The following is a 23,918-nucleotide window of genomic DNA, read 5'->3' as shown; positions in this document are numbered from 1 at the left end:
GTATTCCGACACCGATTCCGCTCTGGAACCGCCATCCTGCTCGTCCGTATCCGGGTCGTCAAATCTTGCATCCGGTGCCACTTCAACCGATTCGGATTGTTCATCATCGGTCGCAGCAATAGAAAAAACATCCGATGTCCGCTCAACGCCACATCCCGGAGTATTTTCCCCGCGCATGGACTCTACAAAATCGACGTCACGAACGTGCATAATCTGCCGCTTCGTCGGGTTCCACACTCTATAGCCGTTGTGGGCATAGCCCAGGAAAAGCCCTTTCCAAGATTTAACGTCCAACTTACCTCGTTGCTCCTTCGGAATGTGAACGAATACGGAGCAGCCGAAGACTCGAAGTTTCTGGACGTCCGGCTTTGATCCTTCCCACAGCTGGTATGGAGTCATGCCAGGATCGATGGCGCTGGAAGGGCTACGGTTCAGCAGATAGGCCGCAGTCTGTACTGCGTAACCCCAGAAGCACTTGTTCACGCCGGAGTCTTCCAGCATAGCCCGAGCGCGCTCAACGAGAGAGCGGTTCATGCGTTCGGAAACGCCGTTCTGCTCCGGGGTATGTGCTACCGTCCACTCGATCTGAATTCCGCTTCGCCCACAAAACTTCACAAACGGGCGGTTTTTATATTCTCCCCCGTTATCACACCGCAAACGCGAAATCTTACGACCGAACTTTGCGAATACCATCGCGGCATACTGCTGGAAGCACTCATACACCTCGTCTTTTGATTTCATTAAGAACACCATCACAAAGTGGCTCCAGTCATCCACAAAAGTCACAAAATACCTCATACCACCAACACCGACCGGCTTGATCGGTCCACAAACGTCCGAATGTACGAGTTCGAGAATGCGCGACGATCGTGGTTCTTTACGCACTTGGAACGGATTCCGTGTTTGCTTGGCCGCGACGCACGGTTCGCACACTATAACGCTTCCGTTCTTTTTGCGACCGTTTAGCTTCAGGCCAACACACATTTCTTCTCCGATAAGTTTCTCCAAGCTTCGCGCATTTAGGTGGCCGAAACGCCTATGCCACAGTTCCAGATCCGCTGGTACGCGCCCGAACGACAACAACGAATCACTCACGTTTCGATTTGCGACGCAAAAGTCCAAACGGTAGAGGTTTTTGATACGTTTACCCGTGGCAACCACTTCCGAATCACGGTAGATCCGGACCGTCTCACTTTCGAAAACGACTTTCATGCCAGCTTCGTCACATCGTACGACAGAAAACAAGTTACACCGAAGCTCTGGTACAAACAGTACATTTTTCACTGAGCACTTTATTTCCCTGCCATCCACGACGGAAATCACTTTCACTGTTCCGGCTTGCTCCGCTACGATCATCTCGCCGTCTTTGGCGATCGCAATTTCCACCGGCTGCGGCAGCTCGCGCAATTCGACGAACAGTGATTTGTCGTTCACCAAATGGTCAGAGCAGCCCGAGTCTATAAACCAGCTCACATTTTTCGACTCGTCAGCACCAGCACTGCCCCTGCTGAACCCGGCAAAACACACTTCACTTTGATCGGCGACGTGAGCCTTCGATTTGTTTACGAACTTCTTTTTCGCGTCTTCCTTCTTCTTCGCGGGGCACTCGGCCAGTTTGTGGCCTTCTTGTTTACATCTGAAGCACTTGATTCTTCTGTACTTTGGTGCTTGCTTCGCTCCGCTAAAAGCCGCCGGCTCACTCTTCACTGTGCACATTTCGGTGCCCTTCCTCTTCGTTTCCTCGTCTAGGAGGCGGCACTTCACAAACTCCAACGTGAGCACATCCTCCGGCATAGTCTCGAGCGCCGTAACGACCGCCGAGTAGGCCGAACCGAGAGTTAAAAGGAGATGGCACACTACGTCAAGCTCATCGAGGGCCGCGCCGGTCGCCCTATACTCACGCACTAATCTGTCAAATTGCAGAAAATGTTGCTGCAAATCACCACTTTCATACCGCAACGAGAGCATTTGCCGTTTCAAGTGTAGTCGGCTCGCCACACTATGCCTCTCGAACACTCGGTGCAACGCGTCCCACACATCTTTCGGGTGCTGTTTGTCGCGAACGTACTCCAATTGTGAGTCGTGAATCCGACCGATTAGCAGCGACTTGCATCTTCTGTCTTTCTTCACTCTTTTCTCACGTTCCTTCCTTTTCTTATTCTTCTGCTCTTCACTGTCCCCCAGCTCTTCCTTCAGCTCCTCAACGTCCGAAGCGTAGCGCTGAACACACTCCGCCAGTTCATGCTCTTCCAAAAGAATGAGCATTCTGAACTTCCATGCGGAAAAGTTGGAGCCGTCGAAAACCGGCAGAAAAACTCGCTCCTTGCTTTCCTCCTCCATCGAAATCACTTCCACTCGATTACGCGACGGAACCGACGAAACGATTACCGGGCCCAAAACCTGAAGTGGTTCTTCGGATGGCCACACAAGGAAAAACTAGCGAGACTGACGAAATTAGCGAGTTCAAATAAAAAGCGTGTTTATTCACGAGAAAAGAAACATGGAATGGAAAACGGAAGTGTTGTTGTCTTTGTTATTTCTCTCAGCAGTGGTGTCACCTTCGATGGGGGCAACATAGCCCACTGAGTGTGTAGACTTGGTGAGTGCTAGGGGCTGTACACTCAACAGAAGCAAGTTAATTTGCTTCAAACTGACATGCGGAAACTGATAAGCAATCAGACCATGGAATAATTCGCATAGCAAGCCCCGCATGATCCACTCAGTCGAACATTAAGTTTGATTCTCTTTTGAGTTTTGATCTTGGTTTCAAATAATTTTCAGTAATAACTACTATATGTATGTTATTAGCTGTTAGAAAATTAAGCAGGTCGTCCTCTTTCTTATCTTTACTATTCAAAAATGAACATTTCAATTTAAACTATTAAAAAAATAGAAACTATTCAAACGATTACCTGCGACAACATTGGGATAGGAAATTCTTTGGGTATTCCATTCGTATTTAAAAGTTCGAACAGCTACCCGACGGAGAAACATTAGCTTGTGAATGAGCATGATTATAATTTACCTAATGGGTTATTAATGTGCGATCGTTAACTGAAAAATAAGAATTCTCGAAGACTTATTCAAACAGACTCAAGTCAGAAAAGTTAACAAACTTACTTTGTCAATCCTACGTGATTTGCAGATGAAATTCTACACGTTCCGCTCTAAACCAACTTGTTTTTTTCACTTTTAGAACGTTTAATTTCCGGATTTGCAAAACGACGAAAGTAAGATTCTCCACTTTCGCAACCTAACCGCTACTTTCGCCGCTCTATTGTATGGAAGACAAAGTGACTTAACCACGAATCAAAACAAAACACTACTTGAGCCGATTTTACACTGGTAGAAAAACGTCGAAAGTAACTGAATGAAACGGCTTATCATTTTGTTATAATTATTTTTGTGGGAAATTATAGAAACTACCTAGTTTTTGAACGCAAGCTGATTGTATGCTAAATTTAAGTGATGTACACGGCGAAAAAATGTTAAAAAGGTGATTTATTTTAAAATGGTTTTAGAAGACAGGTTGTGATTCTTCTTAATTAATTTTCTCAAAACCGTATGAAAGTTACTTACGTCGATTTCAAAAAGTAATCGAGAATTGTTGGAGATTTTGCCTGGATTCCGTCAAAGAAAACATTACTGTTTATCTGCCTTGTACGAGCCTTAACGATTCTTTTGCGCGAAGTACAATCCCAAAAGTTAGACTTCTGGTTGCCCCCGTAATTTGCACATACAAACTGTATGGTATCTTGCTTCACAGGGCAGACGTCCTTAGCGTGAGAAGAACCTCCGCAAAGCATGCACTTAGCCTCCATGCGGCAATATTTGGAACCATGACCTCACCCATAGCACTCAGTGATGTTCTGGAAACTTCCTCTTGGTTTCTAGAAATTCTCCAGTGTCACACGGACATCGAACATAAGTCTTGCTTTTTCTAAAGCTCTTCTATTTTTTAGATCTTTTTTGTTAGAGTGAACTAAATCATATTCTTGGGAAAGCCCTTTCCGACGAATGCCAGATTGGGTTTTCTTTTTCACAATGAATACTTAGACTGGGGAAAATTCAAGTAAATCATTTATTGCATTTTTGGTCTCTTCAGGTGACTTATAGTCAATTGAGAGACCTTTCAAGACGGCTTTGAACAAATGTTCAGTCTTGTAATAAGTAAAAAATTGTGCTTCTTCTCTTCAAGATTTTTGAGAAGAAGTTCACGATCTTGTAGAGTTACCGTCGAAACGCGGTAGTCTCCTTTCTTTGCGATTTGGAACGAATCCTGAATTCCAAAAAATGAGTTCAAGATCTCCTGCCTAAATCCTCCAAATTCGGAACAACTGACCGCGATAAGCGGCACTCTTCGTTTCCTCACTTGAATCAAAGAAGCTAGGAACAGCTTCGATTTGGTATTCGGAAAATTTGTCTAAAGCATCGAACTGATTGCTCATGCAATTATCAACATTAATCATTTCACCTTCGGATGAAACGGTGCATTTCGGAGAAACGTCCTTTCTTCCATTCTTGCCACGTTAAGTGACAGTTTTAAACCCACTTTTTGGGAAGGAAGTTGTGAATTCAAAGATTCACCTCACCCTTCTGTTCGTTAGAGTTGCAGCCATGTTCAGTGAATAAACGAAAGAAGAAGTGCTCTAAGCGTTTTTTTTTTTTCAAGACGATGTCCAAAAAGGATTACCACCGCTAGCTAACGGGTCCAACGAAAAATCGAAGGCACGGGTCCAAACGAGGATCGAAAAGGGATCGATAGGTAGAAAACAGCCTAGCACTGAAAAGTACTGTTTTATTGCCTTAGGTTGTTTTAAAAACTTCCGAGAGCAGAAAGAATTTATGTACACACAGCACAAGCGTAATGATTTGATGGGCTGAATTATCGTATTTAATGGGTGCATTTTGAATCACTGTCTCTTTCGTGTTTGCACGCTTACATTCTACAGCTTACTTGCGTATACCAAACTACTGGATGCCAGTCTGCATTCGATAGGCCATTCCCGCAAAAGTATTTTATTACCAAAAAAAATCCGAGATATAATTCGACCTCAATTAATCTTTCATTATTTGATCAGCTTCAATGTACAGATGTTGTCTCTAAACTTTGAAAAATACACTTTCGCACGGCAAATTAAAAAAAAAATGAATAAGTTGAAATTCCACATTAGAAATTGAAAACTAAAGTCGATTCAAATAAATAATATCAAACATTCATGCTCAGATGCACACAAAAATCTGATATTGCATTCAAATAAAAACTAGATAAATTTGTTGTAAATCGAAGATCATCAAGAACAGTACTAAACGTGTACTTTTTTTTTCTTTACCCGAAAAATGATAACAGTAAAATCTCTATAAATTAAAGAGAACATTTACATCCATCAATGCCTCCATGGGAAGGACCTATTCCTGCGATGGTTGTTATCGTTCTTTATAAATATTACATGAAGCAGCATCGTCCCGGGGATTTACCGTTGCCTCAGTGATTAAGTCCCTCTCGCGGCACAGGGACTGTTGGACACGTGGTACATAGGACCGGCAAGTGTGTGCGTTCACCACGCGAAATCGCAAACCCGCCGTCGAGTGTATTTGATCAGGAAGATTAATTAATTAAAACAAATAGCAAACTAATTAATTTCAGCTTTCACCGCCCACCGGATCCAGGCCGCCGAAAGGGAGCCTTGTTCAACCAGAGCCAGGCAGACATCCTGCAGGAGAAAACCGCGATTCGGCGAACTCGAACTCCAGCGAAACCAAACAGAACTTCAGACAAAGGTAAACAACCCTCATTACTGTTGGAGAGTTTTCATCCGTGGGTTTGTGTATGTGTGTATGTGCTTGTGTCGGTTCGTTTGTGTGACCTCTCCCTGGAGCTTTTATATTAAATACCCTAAACTTAAAAGTACGAATGAATTGACGGGATTGTTGATCGATCCACCTTTGAGAGATACGAGCTTTCTGAACAAGCCTTACTACATATTCAAGTTTTGGAATTTATCTCACAAAACGGATTGCCGGGAACACATCTCTGTTTATATTTACTACAGATGAAATTTTTTTTATCAAAATCTTAGTAGACAGTAACTCACGAACTCTTTGGAGTATAGATCTTTAGATTTATGAGAGAAATCAAGCATCTCCAAGGACAAAGCCCCGTCCTTGCAATTCAAAATGACGCTGGATCAAACACTTTTGATAAAGTTCCAGATCAATGCCTGTCTAAGGTTATCCATGAACTCCAAGTCCTTTTTTATTATAGAACTTCAGATCCAAATGCGTAACCACTCACCTATTTAGATGTCAATTAAAACTGTTTACATCCAAAAAGGGTTCCAAAATCATAAGTTTAGAATTCAACGATTATGTATGCTAGTCTAAGAACTAATTTGAGTACAACCTTCAAGCGTAACCAGAGATCTTTCTCTTGGCATTACGTCCTCACTAGGACAGAGCCTGCCTCTCAGCTTAATGTGCAATGAGCACTTTCGCAGTTATTAACTGAGAACTTCCTTTGGCAAAGTTGCCATTCGTATATCGTGTAGCAGGTACGATGATACTCTATGCCCAAGGAAGTCAAGGAAATTTTCCGTTACGAAAAGATCATGGACCGACCGAGAATCGGAACCAGATACGTTCAGCATGGCTTTGGTTCGTAACCGCGGACTCTAACCACTTGGCTAAGGAAGGCCCGTAACCAGAGATCTCTTGAAGATTTATGTGTGAGGTTTATTTTCAATCAAATTTAAAAGAAAATAATCTAGCAAATTTTAAATCCAACTGCGTTCTAGGGTCTTCCAAGAACTCTTTTGATAACAGGACTTTATGCCAAGAAGCTTGAAAATTTGAACGTCTGTTTTCGTTGGAGTTCTTAGTTGACTGTAATCCACAAGCATCCAGAAATTTGGATAGTAGGGCATCTTATGACTAATTACTTTGAGGCAGTTAACCAAAGTTAAGTTTACATAAAGTTCGTTTAGAGAATGATATTTACTTTCAAGTAGAAAATGAGTTCAATTCTAACTTGTTATGAACTTTCCAGTTGTTGAAAAGCTCATGAGTAACTCTTTCTGAAATCAAGTTCTGTTAAAACCGTATCAAAACCTAAATCTTCCCAATATACCTCTGCTGGCATGTATTTTTCTGAATTGAATTTCTGATCTGAACATTTGAAACCAAATGAAAAAAAAAAATGACAGAAACAAATGACTTCGAGACTCATTTACGAAGTTGAGCATGAGTATGATTGACCGCCCGCAGTTGCTACTCCGTTATTGCAAGAACAGCTGTACTCACAAAGGGAACCAACAGACACTACTCAGGATCAGTAGCATCATCAATGTGTAAATACTGGTGCTCTCATCATTATAACAAACAATAACGGCACCGACGAATCCGGTCGGAACAAGAAGGCGTGGGGCGCAGCGAGCTAGGTGGATTGACCAGGTGCACCAGGACCTGGAGAGTGTGGGTCACAGTTGAGGATGGAGAGAAGCGGCCATGAACCGAGTGAATTGGCGAATTATTGTTGGCGAGGCTTTATCAAGATAATTGATGTAAAGCCAAATAAGTAAGTAACGGCACCGACTGCGTCCGAATGCAGGTCACTTTAGGGAAGGGAGGGAAATGTTGACGTGTTACTTGCTTTATAGAAGCCGAGGAGTCCTCTGCACTTCCACAAGAAAAGCATCGGGGGAAAATCGAAAACCGGAAGCCGCTGCGACGACAAATAGAGTAGCTGATAGTTTCAAGCGGAACCTCAACCTCTCTCTCCCCGAGATGCCGCAAATAAGCTGGACATGTCATCTACAACCGTGCACCCAGCAAAAAAAAACTAGCCGGGCAGTCGACTTACAAGAAGATAGTGACTCCAAATCGCAATGATAAGCAAAATACGACGGCCAATGCGCGATCTCGGAGGCTGTACACGACGATGCTGACGAAGTTTGACTGCGTGGTAATGGACGACAAAGTCTACGTCAAAGCCGACTACAAACATCTTCCGGGGCAGGAGTTTTATACAGCAAAAGGAAGAGGAAAGCATCAACTATCAAAGTATGAAACTATCAAAGTTCGCAAAGAAGTATCTAGTTTAGCAAGTCATCTGTACCTGTGACTTGAAAAACAGCATTTTTATAGCAACCGGGATTGTCAACCAAGAAATTTACGTGAAAGAGTGTTTGAATAAACATCTGCTCTGCCTTTTCTGAAGAAACACGGCAAAGAGTTTTTCGAAGGACTCGTCTGAGAAGTCCGATAAGAATACCCCCAAAAATTAATCTCGGGATTCCTTATCCTTCTTAATGAATCAAAAAAAAGTTACACATTATGCATTAACAGTCAAAAATGACCAACGACTTTGAAACGCTTTCAATTTTTCAACCTATTTTCGTACTCTTAGCTTTATAAGAAAGGTTTGGAACCCTCAAGTAGAACCCTTTTATGAGTATGGCTATTCTGGGCACATGGGCATGATGACACCTGGAACCTGTTTCACAAGGAACTGCTACATATCATATTCAGTAGTTTATTGGCATGTGTGGTACGATGGTTCAAATTTATTGGATTTTCCTTCCAATTCACAAGAGGACCAACACTTTTGTTCGCCATTAGACAGTTTCTGATTGGGCTCCAAGAAAACCTTCAGAAATTCCTCCAGGAGTTTCTCAGGGATTCCTCCAAGGATTCTTGCAAAAAAGTATCTACAAGAATCCTTTTAGAGATTTCGTAAGGAATTCTTGCAGGAATGTCTTCATTGATTTCTCCAGTAAAATTTTTTCTGGGATTCTTCCAGGAATTTGTCCAATCATTACTCCAGGATCTTCTTCTGGTATTTTTCCAGGAATATTACGGAATTAATCCGGAGATTCATTCAAAGATTTTTAAAGTGATATGTTCAGGTATTCTTTCAGAGATTTCCCTAGAAAATCTTCCAGAGACTCCTCGAAGGAAAATCTCTGGATACCAGAGATTCCTCAAGAAAGAACTTTTCTTCGCTACCAAATTTTCTAGACTGGTTCCGATAAGGCTCCAAAAATACCTGGAACAATTAGTTCAGGATTTTTTCCAGGAGTTCCCCCTGGGATTCCTCTAAGGATTATTCCAGAATTCTTTGCAGGGGTATTTGTACAGGGATTTCTCTACTGATTTTGCCAGGAGTTTCTGCCGGAATATCCTCCATAGATTCCTCCAGTGAAATTTTGATTGGCATTTCTCCGGAATTTTTTCTAAGAATTCCTCAGGGAATTTTTACTTGAATTATTGTAGAAACTATTTTAAGGACTCCTCTAGAGATTGAACCAAAGATTACTTATGCGGTTTCTACTGATATTCCTACGTAAATTCTTCCAGCGGCTCCTCTGAGGAATCCTCCAGACAAATTTCTGTAGGTATTTTTGCAGAGATGACTGGAAGGCAGGTTACACTACGATAATTTCTTCAAGCATTACTTCAGATTTATACAAAAAAATCCTTTCGAGATTCTTCTGGGAATCATTCCTGAGATTCCCTTCGGAGTACGCTCCAGGAATCTGTAAGGAATTATTCCGGAGATTCCACCAGAAATTCATCTAAGGATTCTACAAGAAATAACTTCACGGATTCCTATAAAGATTCCTCAAGAGTTTCCTTCTGGAGTTCTCCCCGGGAAATCGCTAAAAGAATTATTGTAAGGATTTTTTCTAGTAATCCGCCTAGGATTCCTCTTGAAATTTCCCCAGTGAGATGTTCTTGGCCTCCAAAAAATCCTCCGGGAATTAATCAACGAATTCCTCTAGAAATTCCTACAAAGATTCATCGATAAAATTCTCCAGGGATTGTAATCCCTGAAAAAAGAATAAGAAATCCTGTCGGCTACAGTCTTTTTTTTCAAAGGCTTTTTTATAATAAAGACTGCGTCGATGAAAAGCATATATCTTTAAAATATACAGTCGATTCGCTACCAGCTCATCCCAGGAACAATGTCTTGAGGAAACCATGCAAGATTCCTGAAAAAGGGATGCAAAAATCCATGTATGGATTGTTCTACAAAATTCCCTGGATGAGTCTGTTGAGAAACTCCTGTATGAATCTTTGAATGATTATCTAAATTAATTACTGAAGGACTCCTGGAGGCAACTTCAATGGTTGAATTCCTAGATAAATCACTGGAAAAACCCCTGTAGAGATTTTTCTGGAGAAACACCTGGAACGATCCCAAGAGAAATCTCTGAAAGAATGCATGAAAAGATTTTCCAAAAGGAATTTATGTAGAAATTGTCCTAAAGTAATCTTAATTCTTAGGATAATTTCTGATAAAATTCCTGCAAGAGTTATTGGAAGAATCTCTGTAAAAATTACAAGGGGAAATCTTGGATGAATCCCTGGAGGATTTTTGAGGTCCAGAACGAATTCCTGGAGAAATTTCTAGGGAATCTCTAGAGGGTTATCTGTAGAAACCCTTGGAGTAAGCCATGCAGCGATTTTCCTGGTGGTAATTCTGGGAGAACTCCTGGAGGGAATTCTTGAGAAATCTCTTGAGGAATTCGTGAATTGTAAAACACATGTAGAATTTCCTGGTAGAATCCCTGGAGCGACCCGTGGATGAATCCCGAAAGAAATCTCCAGAATGGTTCCTGGACGAAACACGAAAGGACTACTTGGGGATATCTTTGTATGTATCCACGGAGAAATCCTCGGAGGAAATTCTGGAGAAAACTCTAGAGAAACATCTTGAGTAATCTTTGTGGAGAACTTTTAAAGGCATTCCTGGAGAAAGCCTTGAAGTTAGCTCCGCAAGAATCCTTGCAAAGGTTTTCCAGGACGAATCCTTGAAAAATACTCTGGAAAACTGGAAGACTGTCTGAAACAGTTCCTGGAGGAATCTTTGGAGAGATTCCGGGAAGAATCACAGTACAGATTTTATTGGAGGAATCTATGAAGGAATCATTGGAGACACTCCTGCAGGAACTCCTTTGTGAAATCTCTAAAAGGAATTCTGCATATATTTTCTTACAAAAAAATGAGGATTTGCTTGCCGAATCCCTGATGAACTGAAGGTATTCCTGGAGCCCTATCAGAGCCTGTCTAAAATGTCTCATGGCGAACAAAAATTCTTCCTAGAGGTATCTCTGGCAAGAGCAGTAGTGGTATTTCTGTAGAGATTACGGTAGAGATTATCTTGGAGGATATTCTGGTGAAATGTCTAAATCTTCGAAAGAATTCCTGGAAAAATCTATAGGATAGCCTCTGGAGATATTTCGAGAAGAATTTTTGAAGGATTCTCTGGAGGTTTTCCTGAAGCCCAATTTGAATTGGTCCCGAAGTTTCTGCCGCTTCTGTCAAAAGCTATTAGTCATCAGCGATTAAGTGTCGTTTTATCTATAGATAAAAAAAACATGAATTCTGACTTGTCGATTGATCCCAATACCTGATATTATTTTTATTTTTTCTAACTTAGCCATAACGAAAAGTTTATTCGAGAATGATAGTTTTATATTTGGGAAGCCTATATTGCCGTAGCAGTAAACGCGCAACTTTTCAGCCAGATTAAGCATCGATAAAACCACTATTTTGACAACCTTCTGTTAGATATTCCTGGCCTATGTGTTTGCAGGACTCCAATAATTCTCTATTGGCCATTTTTTGTAAATTTTTGGAAATTTCTTTATGCCAAAGCATTTGGTTTTGATTTGTTTCATCGGTCAGAGGTGCTATGTCCACAAATGCAATGGACAACTATAGTTTAAAGTGACCAGATGTATTTTACTCCAAAGCGGGATAAAATTTTACAAGTTGATAGAAATCGCAGAGACAATGACTACGAATCAAAAGCACAAAATATGATTCTTCAAAATGTTTGAAATTCTAATATTTTCCTTAACGTCACTTACTCAACTATACACTACTTGTGATGGCCATTTGTGTTAATGATTATGGTTCACGATACTTCAAAAACAAAAGCTCTGAACAAGTCGCATTCGGTTTATGTGATTCAATACTTTTTGATCAAACCAAAAAAAAAAAACGATGTTCCAAATTTTTGTCGATTGTGTCCACTAATATGATAAAAAATCATCTGTCTTTGTTAATTCAATGGATTTCATTACCAAAAAAAAGTCAGTTTGAATGTCATTTAATTATAACGTCACAAAATTATGACGTGTGGAGATTTTCTGAGACCAGATTATTTTTGTTCCACTGTGTAATAGGATCTAGAGCAAGACTGTAACGAGTCCCTATACAGATATTTACAGAATCAGTTCTTCTTCTTCTTCTTGGCATTACAGTCCCCACTGGGACAGAACCGGCTACTCAGCGTAGTGTTCCAAGAGCACTTCCACACAGTTATTAGCTGGTTTGATTGATAATCACATAAAATTTAAAGTGTGATTTAATCCACCAAGCATGCAAAATAGGACTAAAACTTTCATTTAAGGTGAAGATGAATTGATGCCGAAATTTTCAAGAGCACAATTCTAGAGAAGCAGACATCTGAACAAGCTGAAAATATGATCAAGTTTTCAGCTTGAACGGATGCCCGGTTCTCTAGATTTGTGCTCTTGACAACTTGATTAATAACTCGATTAATCTTCATCTCAAGATGTAATTTGGTCAAAATTTAACGATTAAGTTAAGATAAAACCCTAATTACCGCTAGGTGCTTAAGACAAACAAATGTCCCGCAGTGTAATAGAAATTTGTCAGCTCTATTCTCAATTCTTTTGCAGCCGTAGGATTTAAGGTTTAATTAATTTCAATTTACATTTACAGTGCACCCCCACTAATTTGAACGGTACCTCATGCAAACCATTGGGGTTCATTTTTTATTTGAACATCTAGTCACCCTAGAAACGTGTTTCTGGTTTCCTCTTTCACTGTTTTGTTTTGATTCTGCGTTCCATTCCACAGCGTTCTATTTCACTTTACTCCGTTCCATGAGCTAAATGACGTTTGAACCTTTTTTCAATCTAAACGATGTGCAAATACCTGGTATAACAAACGCATGCTAAGTATACATAGCGAGCCGGTTCCTATCCTTAGCATTTTTGATTCACTTCGGCAGTGGGGTTTTACAGAGCTCATATTTGGCCACAATATGCGTCGTATTGATGCGCTTTTAATTGCAAAGTTTCAGACAATTCGACCAAGAAAAACCCCCCATGCCAAAGTGAATCAAGAGTGTTCTGCAGAGACCAAGTGGTTCTGCACCCTATTTGGTATGAAAAATAGATTAATTGAGTTGTTTAGCGATGAAAAAGTTACAGGTTTTTGTAGCTTGATCGAATAAGCGCATTTTTCTAAGTATAACACAATGTTATTGCACTTCAATATCTTAATTTGGACATTATAAATGATTAATGAAGATTTCAATTTGTAGACTCAATGACATTTCAATTTACATAATGACAGCTCGTCCCTTAGTAAAATTTACCGATGGGTGATTCAAACTAATACTAACTTCAAACATGTTTTAAAAATAGTTCCAGGGCACGTACAATTATGAAACTTTGGATTCTGACTCAATTTGTAACGTAGAATCAGAATACGTAATACTAGACACTGGATACCCCTAAACAAGCCAATTATAACTGCTTTAGAAATACGGGACACTTTTATAATTTGAGTGAAATTCGGAACATTTCGCGGGACACTTTACAGCGCAGGAGAATTGGTTGAAATTAGGGATATCTAGTCACTTTGAACTGAATAAATATGTATTTTTGAAGCTATAATAGATTGAGTTGTAAACAGGATGTGTTGAAGGTAATACTATGTTTTTCATTCAGAAACACACCAATACTCGTCAATACTATTCTCGAGAGAAAAGTAAAACGCAAACCGTTCACAAAATCCTGGGCAATAAGAGACTGCCAACAGCGCCATCATCGGGAATCGGACCGAAATTACGACAAAGGGTTCATTCAAATATTACGTAACGCAAAATTTGTCAATTTTAGACCCCCTCCCACCCCCACGTAACAGCTTTTGTATGAACAATTTTGAATTTTTGTATGGACCGTAACACTGTGTTAGACCCCCTCCCTCCCCCTGTTGCGTTACGTAATATTTGAACGGTCCCAAAGGCGAGAACAACGACAATTCTGTTCATACACCGGAGCTCGAGAGCAAACCGCAGAATCGCAATCGTCGGCAGTCGACAGCGGTTGTTGTTTTCGGCCACAAGAAGTGGGACGCGAAAACGACTTGGCGACCTGGCAGGCAGGACAAAGTGCTTCAACGTCGACGCTGTCGTCAAGGGAAATTTAGCCAATTCTGGAGGTAAAGTACAAAATTCCTTGGTGGGTTTGTTTTGCGGTTATTCCGGAAGTTTTCGAGTGCTTTGCGGTCGGTGAAACATTGAGAGATTCTAACAGTTTCCCTTCTCTGCTTCTCGAAACAGATAAAGTTGCTACCACCACCCCAAAGGAAGAACGAGGAGACAAACGAGGGAGACGAAGTTGGAAAATTGATTTCCATGGAAATTCTCTCTTCATCGCACTTTATCTGTTGGTCGCACTGAAGCTCCACTTCGCCAGGAGCAACCCGTAGAAAAGCCAATCACCGAGTCGACGACGAGTGGGATTTAATCAAACGAACGCTGAAAGGTAAGTTCGCCCGTACAACCGGTTCCTTTGCATCACCTGCGTGTGTAAGTTTGCTCGCCTCACATGTTTGTGTGAAGTGTCATGTAGATCTGTGCAGTAAGGACGAATCTTCCATTCAATTTCGGTGAACCATCTGATTGTTCCCCCTCTCGTATCGTCTCTCTCGGTTATCTATGGAGATGTTGATAGCATCATATTCGACACTGGAAGCTGTGTGAGAGGAAAGAGTCCTTGCGCCAGGATATCAAAGCCCTGGCGGCCAAATTTGAAAGTTTTTTTTAATAATGTGCTGCCATCTGTGGTGAATGGTGGTAACAGTTGAACAGTACGAAAGACTCTGATATAGTACACAAGAATGCATGTTTTCAGTGAAATTATCTCTTCAATCTGTTAATTAATAAGTTTTTCATTACAGTTATTGTATTATAAATTGAAATGACGTATTTATTACTGCACCCAACTTAAAACCAAACTATAAGAAAATTGTTGGTAGAACCTCGACTTCGCAATTAGAAAACCGAATTCATAAACACAAAACTGGAATTTAACAGGAATTTCATATAAATTCTCCAAAATAAACGAATCTCGTGGAATTTCCTAAATTTCCATTGTCCCTTCTCATAACGCGTAGTAAAGATGGATGAAATTATCCCAGCCGAGCACGTGTTTATTTTTTGCATAATTTCACACATAATTCATCCATTTTTACCACGCGTAATGAGTTAATTAAATTTAAAAATAAGAGATTTTTTACACATATCAAGTGATGCTCTGCCGTTATACGCATAATTGTCCTATGTTCCAAAATATGCAATCGAGAAAAACGCGTTTAAAAATTTTAACACATTTAGGCCTCGTATTGACCAGGTGTGTGGTAAATTGAATTGAAATCTTCACAATAGTATAAAGAATAGCGTGTTTATTAGAGTCGAGAGTTTGTATTATGGGAATAAAGTAAATTTAGCTACGAAATTCAAAGTGGGACTGTTATGCCTAGAAATACGGGGTTTTTGGTGAATTTCTACGTATAACAGTCCCACTGAGAGTAGTGACCAATTATGTGCTAAACATACTGCTGTGGATGACCGTTCTTACGTATAGATTGTACCGAATATAGAGGACGTATATCCTCAAGACTATGTTAAGGCACCTAATGAAGGCTCAAGTGACATGTGCCATACGGAGCCACGTGTGGAGAAGTGAAAAAAAAACGATTTTATAGTTTCCAAATTTGGGATGGAAAGCAAAGTTTTCTGTATGAGTGATAGTGACAAAATGTATGAGTTAGTGAAAGAAAGAGTGGATGAGTAAGTTTGAGAGTTTATAAGATGTAATAAATTCCTAAATCGACTCTTCCAGCTGCAACTTGCACCGAAGAGCCAACTATGCGGAATAACCCAGTATGTGGCCAGGTCATCCTATACTTCTTTTGACTTGACTTTGACTTCGTCTTGACTTCAACAAGTTTGATATGTCGCTAGATAGGTCTCAAGACCGCCAATATAATGGCTACTTCCTCTGGGGAACAGGGTATCCAAAACAACCTGGCATGTTATCAAGTCATCCAGGAACCTTTGAATTACCCTTCTTTAGCCTTGATTTGTGAATTTATGAAGTTTGATGTTGCCAGCTAGGTTTCATAGCTGACAGTTTAGAGGCCATTTCCTCCAGGAAACCGGGAATTCAGAACAATCCGACATGTGGTCAAGTCATTCAAATGCATTTGAACCACCTGTAGACCTAATTTGCAAATTCATGAAAATTGATATGTCGCAAGCCAGGTTTCAGATTCACCAATATAATCCACCAGTGAACCGGTATTCAGACCCAAGCATATGGCCGGTATTCGGTAACCCAGCATATGGCCAAGTTATCCAAAAATGGTCGAACTATTTTTATTTGGACTTGGTTTGTTAAATTATGAAGTTGATTTGTCGCAAGCCATGGACTTGAAATTAAAGTATCACTGATTCTTCAAGTGGGATTATTTCAGTATTCCTCGTGATGAATCCAAAATTACGGTGAATTTCTAATCGATGACGGCGATTCAAACAAAATGGAAAAAAAATGTGATTGACCCTGAAAATTCAACTGAAGTTCTTTGAAAACCCGATTGGAAATGATATTATTAAATTGAAAATTTCAATCAAATTTGACGTCAGACTCGCATGAATGAAGAATGTATCCCGATAATACAAACACATAAAACGGGTTGTGTTCCACATGGGATGTAAAGTCAACGTAAGAAGATGTTCAAAACGATTTTCACAAACACCAGCTAATTCAAAACTCACAACTGAATATTTTGTTCAAGATTAGCTCAGCGAATTGTATAGTGTGACAGTTATGCGTAGAAATACAGTAGTGAGATGCGTGGAAATTCAACAATGGGACAAATTGACTTGGCTTGCTTTTAATTGATTTTCCGAACAAAGTTAATTTTTGATAAGTGTTTTCTAAAACTATACGTAAAAATAAACTGTTTGATGACAAAAAGTCAAAATGCACAAAAAGTAACATGGGACAATTGGTCGGCGTTAAGTCAGAGGGGACCAAGTACAAAACTTTGAAAAATTGGATTATTCTCTCATTAGATGCGAAATTAACTTACCTCCGTTACACTTTGATCAGATTTGAAGAATGCTGTAAACTGCGAGAGATATGTAATAAATTTACTTTGGATGATCAACAAAAATCAATAAAAGTGTGCAGTCAGAATGGACCAAGTGCTTATTACCATAACAGCGAAAATGATCAGCGCGCTAAGGAATGTGAAGAAATGAAAAACATTTCAGGAGATTTGTCTGATTTTTCAACATCGAATCATTCTTCTACTCATCCATCGATAGAAATTTATAAATATTGCTTAATTCGATGCATTTGAATTTGATTTTTGACCATTTACCATATTTGGATGGGTGGTCAGAAATTGCAACAAATTCTGTGCAGACAGAGCGGACCAAGTGTTGAAAAGCAATAAAATGATAGATTACTGCATTTTTTGAGTCAATTTCAGAGTCCGATAGAAGTTTACGGTAGTCCTATGGTGTATGTATGGCATGTCTTAGGACCCGCTTATTGGGCCAGCATATTTTGGTCGGTACTCAATATTTTCACTTGGTCCACTCTGACTGAACGCATATTTGAATATTTCTGGTCTTCAATGCCCTGACCCTGGAAAACCTTCATTTTCAAGCTATCATAATGTCACTGATTTTGGTATTTACTATATGGATTATTTAAGAATTCATGATACTCGTGTCGAAGGGTCTCGATAATCTGTTTATCTTAGAGATATGCACCCAATTTGACCATACAAGCATTAAATGATTGTTATTTTATTAGAAATTGTTCAGTCAGAGTGAACCAACTCACTTAACGGTGGTCTTTAGTTCAGTCAGAGTGGACCAAGTACACATAGTCCATCAAAAAATCGTTCTTTTAGAGATTTTGATTATGATTTTTCATGATTATCACTTCACGTTATATTGTTTGAAAGTAACATAGAGACGTGTAGAAATATTGAACCAAAATTTAAACGAGTTCAAAAATTACAGAGCGTTAGACTTTAAACCCATTTTTCTCAAATTATCAAAAATGTCACTTGGTCCACTCTGACTTAACGCCGACCAATTATGCGTATAACGGCAGTGCTTCTCAGCATAGTGTTCTTATAAGCACTTCCATAGTTATAACCTGAGAGCTTTCATTACCAAAGTTGCCATTTTCGAATTCGTATATCGTGTGGCAGGTACGATGATACTCTATGCCCAGGGAAGTCAAGGAAATTTCTGTTACGAAAAGATCCTGGACCGATTAGAAATCGAACACAGACACCTTCAGCATGGCTTTGCTTTGTAGTCGCGGACTCTAACCACTCGGCTAAGGAAGGTTCCACTGAACTGATTGAACATTATATATGAACTAATATAATAACTAATATAACAAAGATAAAAATAGAATAAGTAAAAAAATAGAAGTAAAGTATACATTACAAAAATGGTGTCTTTGGGCGCCACGACGTTCAAATATCTACTCGAAATACAAAAAACTATAATACGAATTATGTTCTTAATTTCTACAGCAATGGATCCCCACAACCCTTTTGGTTTTCATTTGGGACCCCCGACTGGTTCGGTTCATGGTCACCACCCAGAACCCACTCCAAGTCCACCGCAAAGTGTCCCCGGAAGGCGTACACCTTTGGGAACGGTCGGCCTCGGTGGATTCTATGCTCAACCACATGCGAGTGCCTCAGCATCGCTTACCGACGAAAACCGTCCATCGGGTAGTGCCGAAAGGTAGTCCACGTGTGCACACGGTTTGTACGACAACTAATCTAAACTCTATAAAAGCCATTTCAGTGCAGCGCCCCATCATCAGCCTCCGTCTGGAGCAGGTGGCAAGCAGAAGAACCGTCAGGGAAAATCCGTACGATTGAACATCAACGCCCGGGAGCGACGTCGGATGCACGATTTGAACGACGCCCTCGATGAACTGCGCAGCGTAATTCCCTATGCGCATTCGCCCTCCGTGCGGAAGCTTTCGAAAATTGCCACGCTGCTGTTGGCGAAGAACTACATTCTCATGCAAGCAAATGCTTTGGATGAGCTACGAAGGTAAGTCATCAAACTCTTTCCACGTTAACTCTGAATTTCTTCCATTAAATCTATTGCAGATTGCTGGCCTACATTCAGAGTGCTGCCGGAGCTGGTGCTCCCACTGTAGACTTACGAACAATGCCCTCAGCGCTGAAGCTTCAGCAGCTGCTGCAAACTCCTCAACAGGAGCTTCAGCAACAAGCTCAACAGCAGCTTCAACAGTTGCAACAACAGCATCAACAACAGCAACAGCAACAACAAGCAGCGCAGCAATCTCACCAACAGCAAGGAGCTCCACCGCCAAATTCGAACCCATGAACTTAATTTCAAACGATCTCCTATATGCCAAACCAAAACTATTTATTTAACCAACTCCTTAAACTATTCTAGTCAGTCAACAGCAAAACATGTGGATTATTTAACGGATAAACGAACTAACCTCTAGAATGCCACAACGTAGCAATAAGTTTCGATGCTAGTCAAGTTTTTGTAATACTGAAACTACGGTAGTCAAGTTACGAATGTATATTTCATATTTTGCGCATTCAATAAAGCGTAGTCTAGTTTTAGCGTGTTTTTGTGTCTTATTGGTTGATTCAGTTTCTGTATTCAATAAGAAAATCTCATTACTGCGTTTGTGATTCACAGGGACAAAACCTGCTTCTCAGCTTAGTGTTCTTATGAGCACTTCCGCAGTTATTAACTGAGAGCTTTATTTGCCGAAGTTACCATTTTCGCATTCGTATATCATGTGGCAGATACGATGATACTCTATGCCCAGGGAAGTCAACGAAATTTCCATTACGAAAAGATTCTGGACCGAGCGGGAATCCAACCCAGACACCTTCAGCATGGCTTTGCTTTATAGCCGCGGACTCCCCCTCGGCTAAGGAAGGTCGCTAATGCTTATGCTAAAAAAATTGTATGTTTATTTCAATCAATGTTTTTGGTCGGTTTTCATTCATTGAATTTATTTATTCATTATTACTGACTTCAAAGATATGTCGAAGAATTATTTTGTTGTTAAAAATCGCATTATAAAAGAAATTCCTATTTAATAACCTGTAATTAGGCGGCATCCACAAATTACGTAACGCTCTAGGGGGAGGCGGGGAGTAGGCTCGAGCGTTACGACTCATACAAAAATTAAAAAATTTTCATATAAAAAGCGTTACGGAGGGGGGGGAGGGGGTCGAAAATTTCCAATTTTAGCGTTACGTAATAAATGGACGCCGCCTTATAACTAATAAAGCTTAGTATTAGGCTCGGTTTCGATACAGACGTAAAGTCAGAAAAATTAAGAATAATAAGAAGAAGAGTATACGTTACCTTGTTATTATTGGTAGCCTCTAAATTCGACATGCTGAGTGCTATCAAGGTGAACATTCATTCTACTGCTTAAAACCAAGATGGCGTCAAAATCCAAGATGGCCCTATTCTTCACTCGACTCGAATAAAACACCAACGATTGAAAACTTGTTTCTTTGTTGTACAAAAAATAATGTTTGCTTTGATTGCACTCGCCATATACGTCAAAATCGCAGAACATGATTTAGAAAATCGTTCATTTCATAGGGTAAATACCATTGCTCACCTAGTTTTTGTAGCCTTACTTACGCAATTTTTCCTCAGCTTTCTGATGGTGATCTCAGAATCAAAATCTAGCGGTGCGCTAATGGTGAAAAAACAATTTTTCTTTCAAAATTCAAGATGGCGGCCAAATTTAAAATGGCCTCCAAAATGATTTTTCCTATGCATTTTTGATCGGTGGACATCATAGAGAATATAGTGAAAACGGTCCGAATGGTCGTGGTGTACCACGTATGGTTTACGTATTGTTTAACGACAGCAGGCAACCGTTCGTGATATATTCACGAAAAATTTCGAACTTACGTTTTTTCTTGTAAGAAATGAGCATGAGCATTGATGACCGTACAATTCGTAGTTGCTACTCCGTGATTGACAAGAATCATCGAAATTGTACAGGGAACCAACAGATGTAGCTTGGGAGTAGCATACCATCTTCAATGTACATTTTCAAGGACTCTGAAGTTAGTAATGTCAATAACGGCGCCGGCCACGTCCTTACGGTCATCGGCGAAGGGAAGGAATGTTAGTGTGACATCCATTGTTACTAAAGACCGAGTATACCTCTGCATCTTCATGGTTGCCACGGGAAGGAGTTTTGTTAGTGGGAGGGCTTCAAAGCTACATGATCAGGATTCACCTTGGTAAGTGATCCGATTCATGTAACCTCTGTTTAAAAAGTTATCTATCAATGCGTCGACATCTTAAACATCGAACTATTTAAAGGTTTGAATCTCAAAATTTTATAAAACATGAATAAGCGCTTATGTCAACACTTAAAGGGACGAACTATTCATAGTTTGTTCAACAAGTTCATAAAAAATACATGTTATGATACAAAGCATGAAACGAGCCCACCAATTGGTAATCCATCCTCGACTGAACATTTACAATCGCAGCGTCAACACGTGTAAGCAGGAATTTAAAATAACTCCAATGGCGCGCAAATAAAGTGCTGTCTGAAAAAAAAGGAAGGCACTGGGCAAACGAACGAAGCCAATGAAAAAAACACTCCGAACGCGCGAAAATGAATCGGACTGCTTGGGTCTTCGCAAAGCACTGGGCAAGCGAACGAAGCCAGCGAAAAAACACTCCGAGCGCGCGAAAATGAATCGGACTGCCTTCGCAAAGCACTGGGCAAGCGAACGAAGCCAGCGAAAAAACACTCCGAGCGCGCGAAAATGAATCGGACTGCCTTCGCAAAGCACTGGGCAAACGAACGAAGCCAGCGAAAAATCACTCCGAGCGCGCGAAAATGAATCGGACTGCCTTCGCAAAGCACTGGGCAAACGAACGAAGCCAGCGAAAAAACACTCCGAGCGCGCGAAAATGAATCGGACTGCCTTCGCAAAGCACTGGGCAAGCGAACGAAGCCAGCGAAAAAACACTCCGAGCGCGCGAAAATGAATCGGACTGCCTTCGCAAAGCACTGGGCAAACGAACGAAGCCAGCGAAAAAACACTCCGAGCGCGCGAAAATGAATCGGACTGCCTTCGCAAAGCACTGGGCAAACGAACGAAGCCAGCGAAAAATCACTCCGAGCGCGCGAAAATGAATCGGGCTGCCTTCGCAAAGCACTGGGCAAACGAACGAAGCCAGCGAAAAAACACTCCGAGCTCGCGAAAATGAATCGGACTGCCTTCGCAAAGCACTGGACAAACGAACGAAGCCAGCGAAAAAACACTCCGAGCGCGCGAAAATGAATCGGACTGCCTTCGCAAAGCACTGGGCAAACGAACGAAGCCAGCGAAAAAACACTCCGAGCGCGCGAAAATGAATCGGACTGCCTTCGCAAAGCACTGGGCAAACGAACGAAGCCAGCGAAAAATCACTCCGAGCGCGCGAAAATGAATCGGGCTGCCTTCGCAAAGCACTGGGCAAACGAACGAAGCCAGCGAAAAAACACTCCGAGCTCGCGAAAATGAATCGGACTGCCTTCGCAAAGCACTGGACAAACGAACGAAGCCAGCGAAAAAACACTCCGAACGCGCGAAAATGAATCGGGCTGCCTTCGCAAAGCACTGGGCAAGCGAACGAAGCCAGCGAAAAAACACTCCGAGCGCGCGAAAATGAATCGGACTGCCTTCGCAAAGCACTGGGCAAGCGAACGAAGCCAGCGAAAAAACACTCCGAGCGCGCGAAAATGAATCGGACTGCCTTCGCAAAGCACTGGGCAAGCGAACGAAGCCAGCGAAAAAACACTCCGAGCGCGCGAAAATGAATCGGACTGCCTTCGCAAAGCACTGGGCAAACGAACGAAGCCAGCAAAAAAACACTCCGAGCTCGCAAAAATGAATCGGACTGCCTTCGCAAAGCACTGGACAAACGAACGAAGCCAGCGAAAAATCACTCCGAGCGCGCGAAAATGAATCGGGCTGCCTTCGCAAAGCACTGGGCAAACGAACGAAGCCAGCGAAAAAACACTCCGAGCTCGCGAAAATGAATCGGACTGCCTTCGCAAAGCACTGGACAAACGAACGAAGCCAGCGAAAAAACACTCCGAACGCGCGAAAATGAATCGGACTGCTTGGGTCTTCGCAAAGCACTGGGCAAGCGAACGAAGCCAGCGAAAAAACACTCCGAGCGCGCGAAAATGAATCGGACTGCCTTCGCAAAGCACTGGGCAAACGAACGAAGCCAGCAAAAAAACACTCCGAGCTCGCAAAAATGAATCGGACTGCCTTCGCAAAGCACTGGACAAACGAACGAAGCCAGCGAAAAATCACTCCGAGCGCGCGAAAATGAATCGGGCTGCCTTCGCAAAGCACTGGGCAAACGAACGAAGCCAGCGAAAAAACACTCCGAGCTCGCGAAAATGAATCGGACTGCCTTCGCAAAGCACTGGACAAACGAACGAAGCCAGCGAAAAAACACTCCGAACGCGCGAAAATGAATCGGACTGCTTGGGTCTTCGCAAAGCACTGGGCAAGCGAACGAAGCCAGCGAAAAAACACTCCGAGCGCGCGAAAATGAATCGGACTGCCTTCGCAAAGCACTGGGCAAGCGAACGAAGCCAGCGAAAAATCACTCCGAGCGCGCGAAAATGAATCGGGCTGCCTTCGCAAAGCACTGGGCAAACGAACGAAGCCAGCAAAAAAACACTCCGAGCTCGCAAAAATGAATCGGACTGCCTTCGCAAAGC

At 41.3% G+C, this 23,918-nt stretch overlaps 1 protein-coding gene across 1 annotated transcript; it reads left to right on the top strand.

Annotated features, from left to right (window-relative positions):
* Positions 1-5,439: 5,439 nt before the first annotated feature.
* LOC5575158 (class E basic helix-loop-helix protein 23) lies at positions 5,440-19,765 on the top strand. Its single transcript, XM_021846606.1, has 7 exons — positions 5,440-5,781; positions 13,770-13,915; positions 14,067-14,262; positions 14,384-14,588; positions 18,673-18,889; positions 18,944-19,207; positions 19,267-19,765. The coding sequence occupies exons 5-7, from the start codon at positions 18,675-18,677 to the stop codon at positions 19,505-19,507; spliced, it is 720 nt and encodes a 239-aa protein (XP_021702298.1). The 5' UTR covers positions 5,440-5,781; positions 13,770-13,915; positions 14,067-14,262; positions 14,384-14,588; positions 18,673-18,674; the 3' UTR covers positions 19,508-19,765.
* The last annotated feature ends 4,153 nt before the right edge of the window (positions 19,766-23,918 follow it).

This window comes from Aedes aegypti, chromosome 2 (assembly GCF_002204515.2).
Source record: "Aedes aegypti strain LVP_AGWG chromosome 2, AaegL5.0 Primary Assembly, whole genome shotgun sequence".
NCBI lineage: Eukaryota > Metazoa > Arthropoda > Insecta > Diptera > Culicidae > Aedes > Aedes aegypti.
This window is presented reverse-complemented; position numbering and strand designations above follow the sequence as displayed.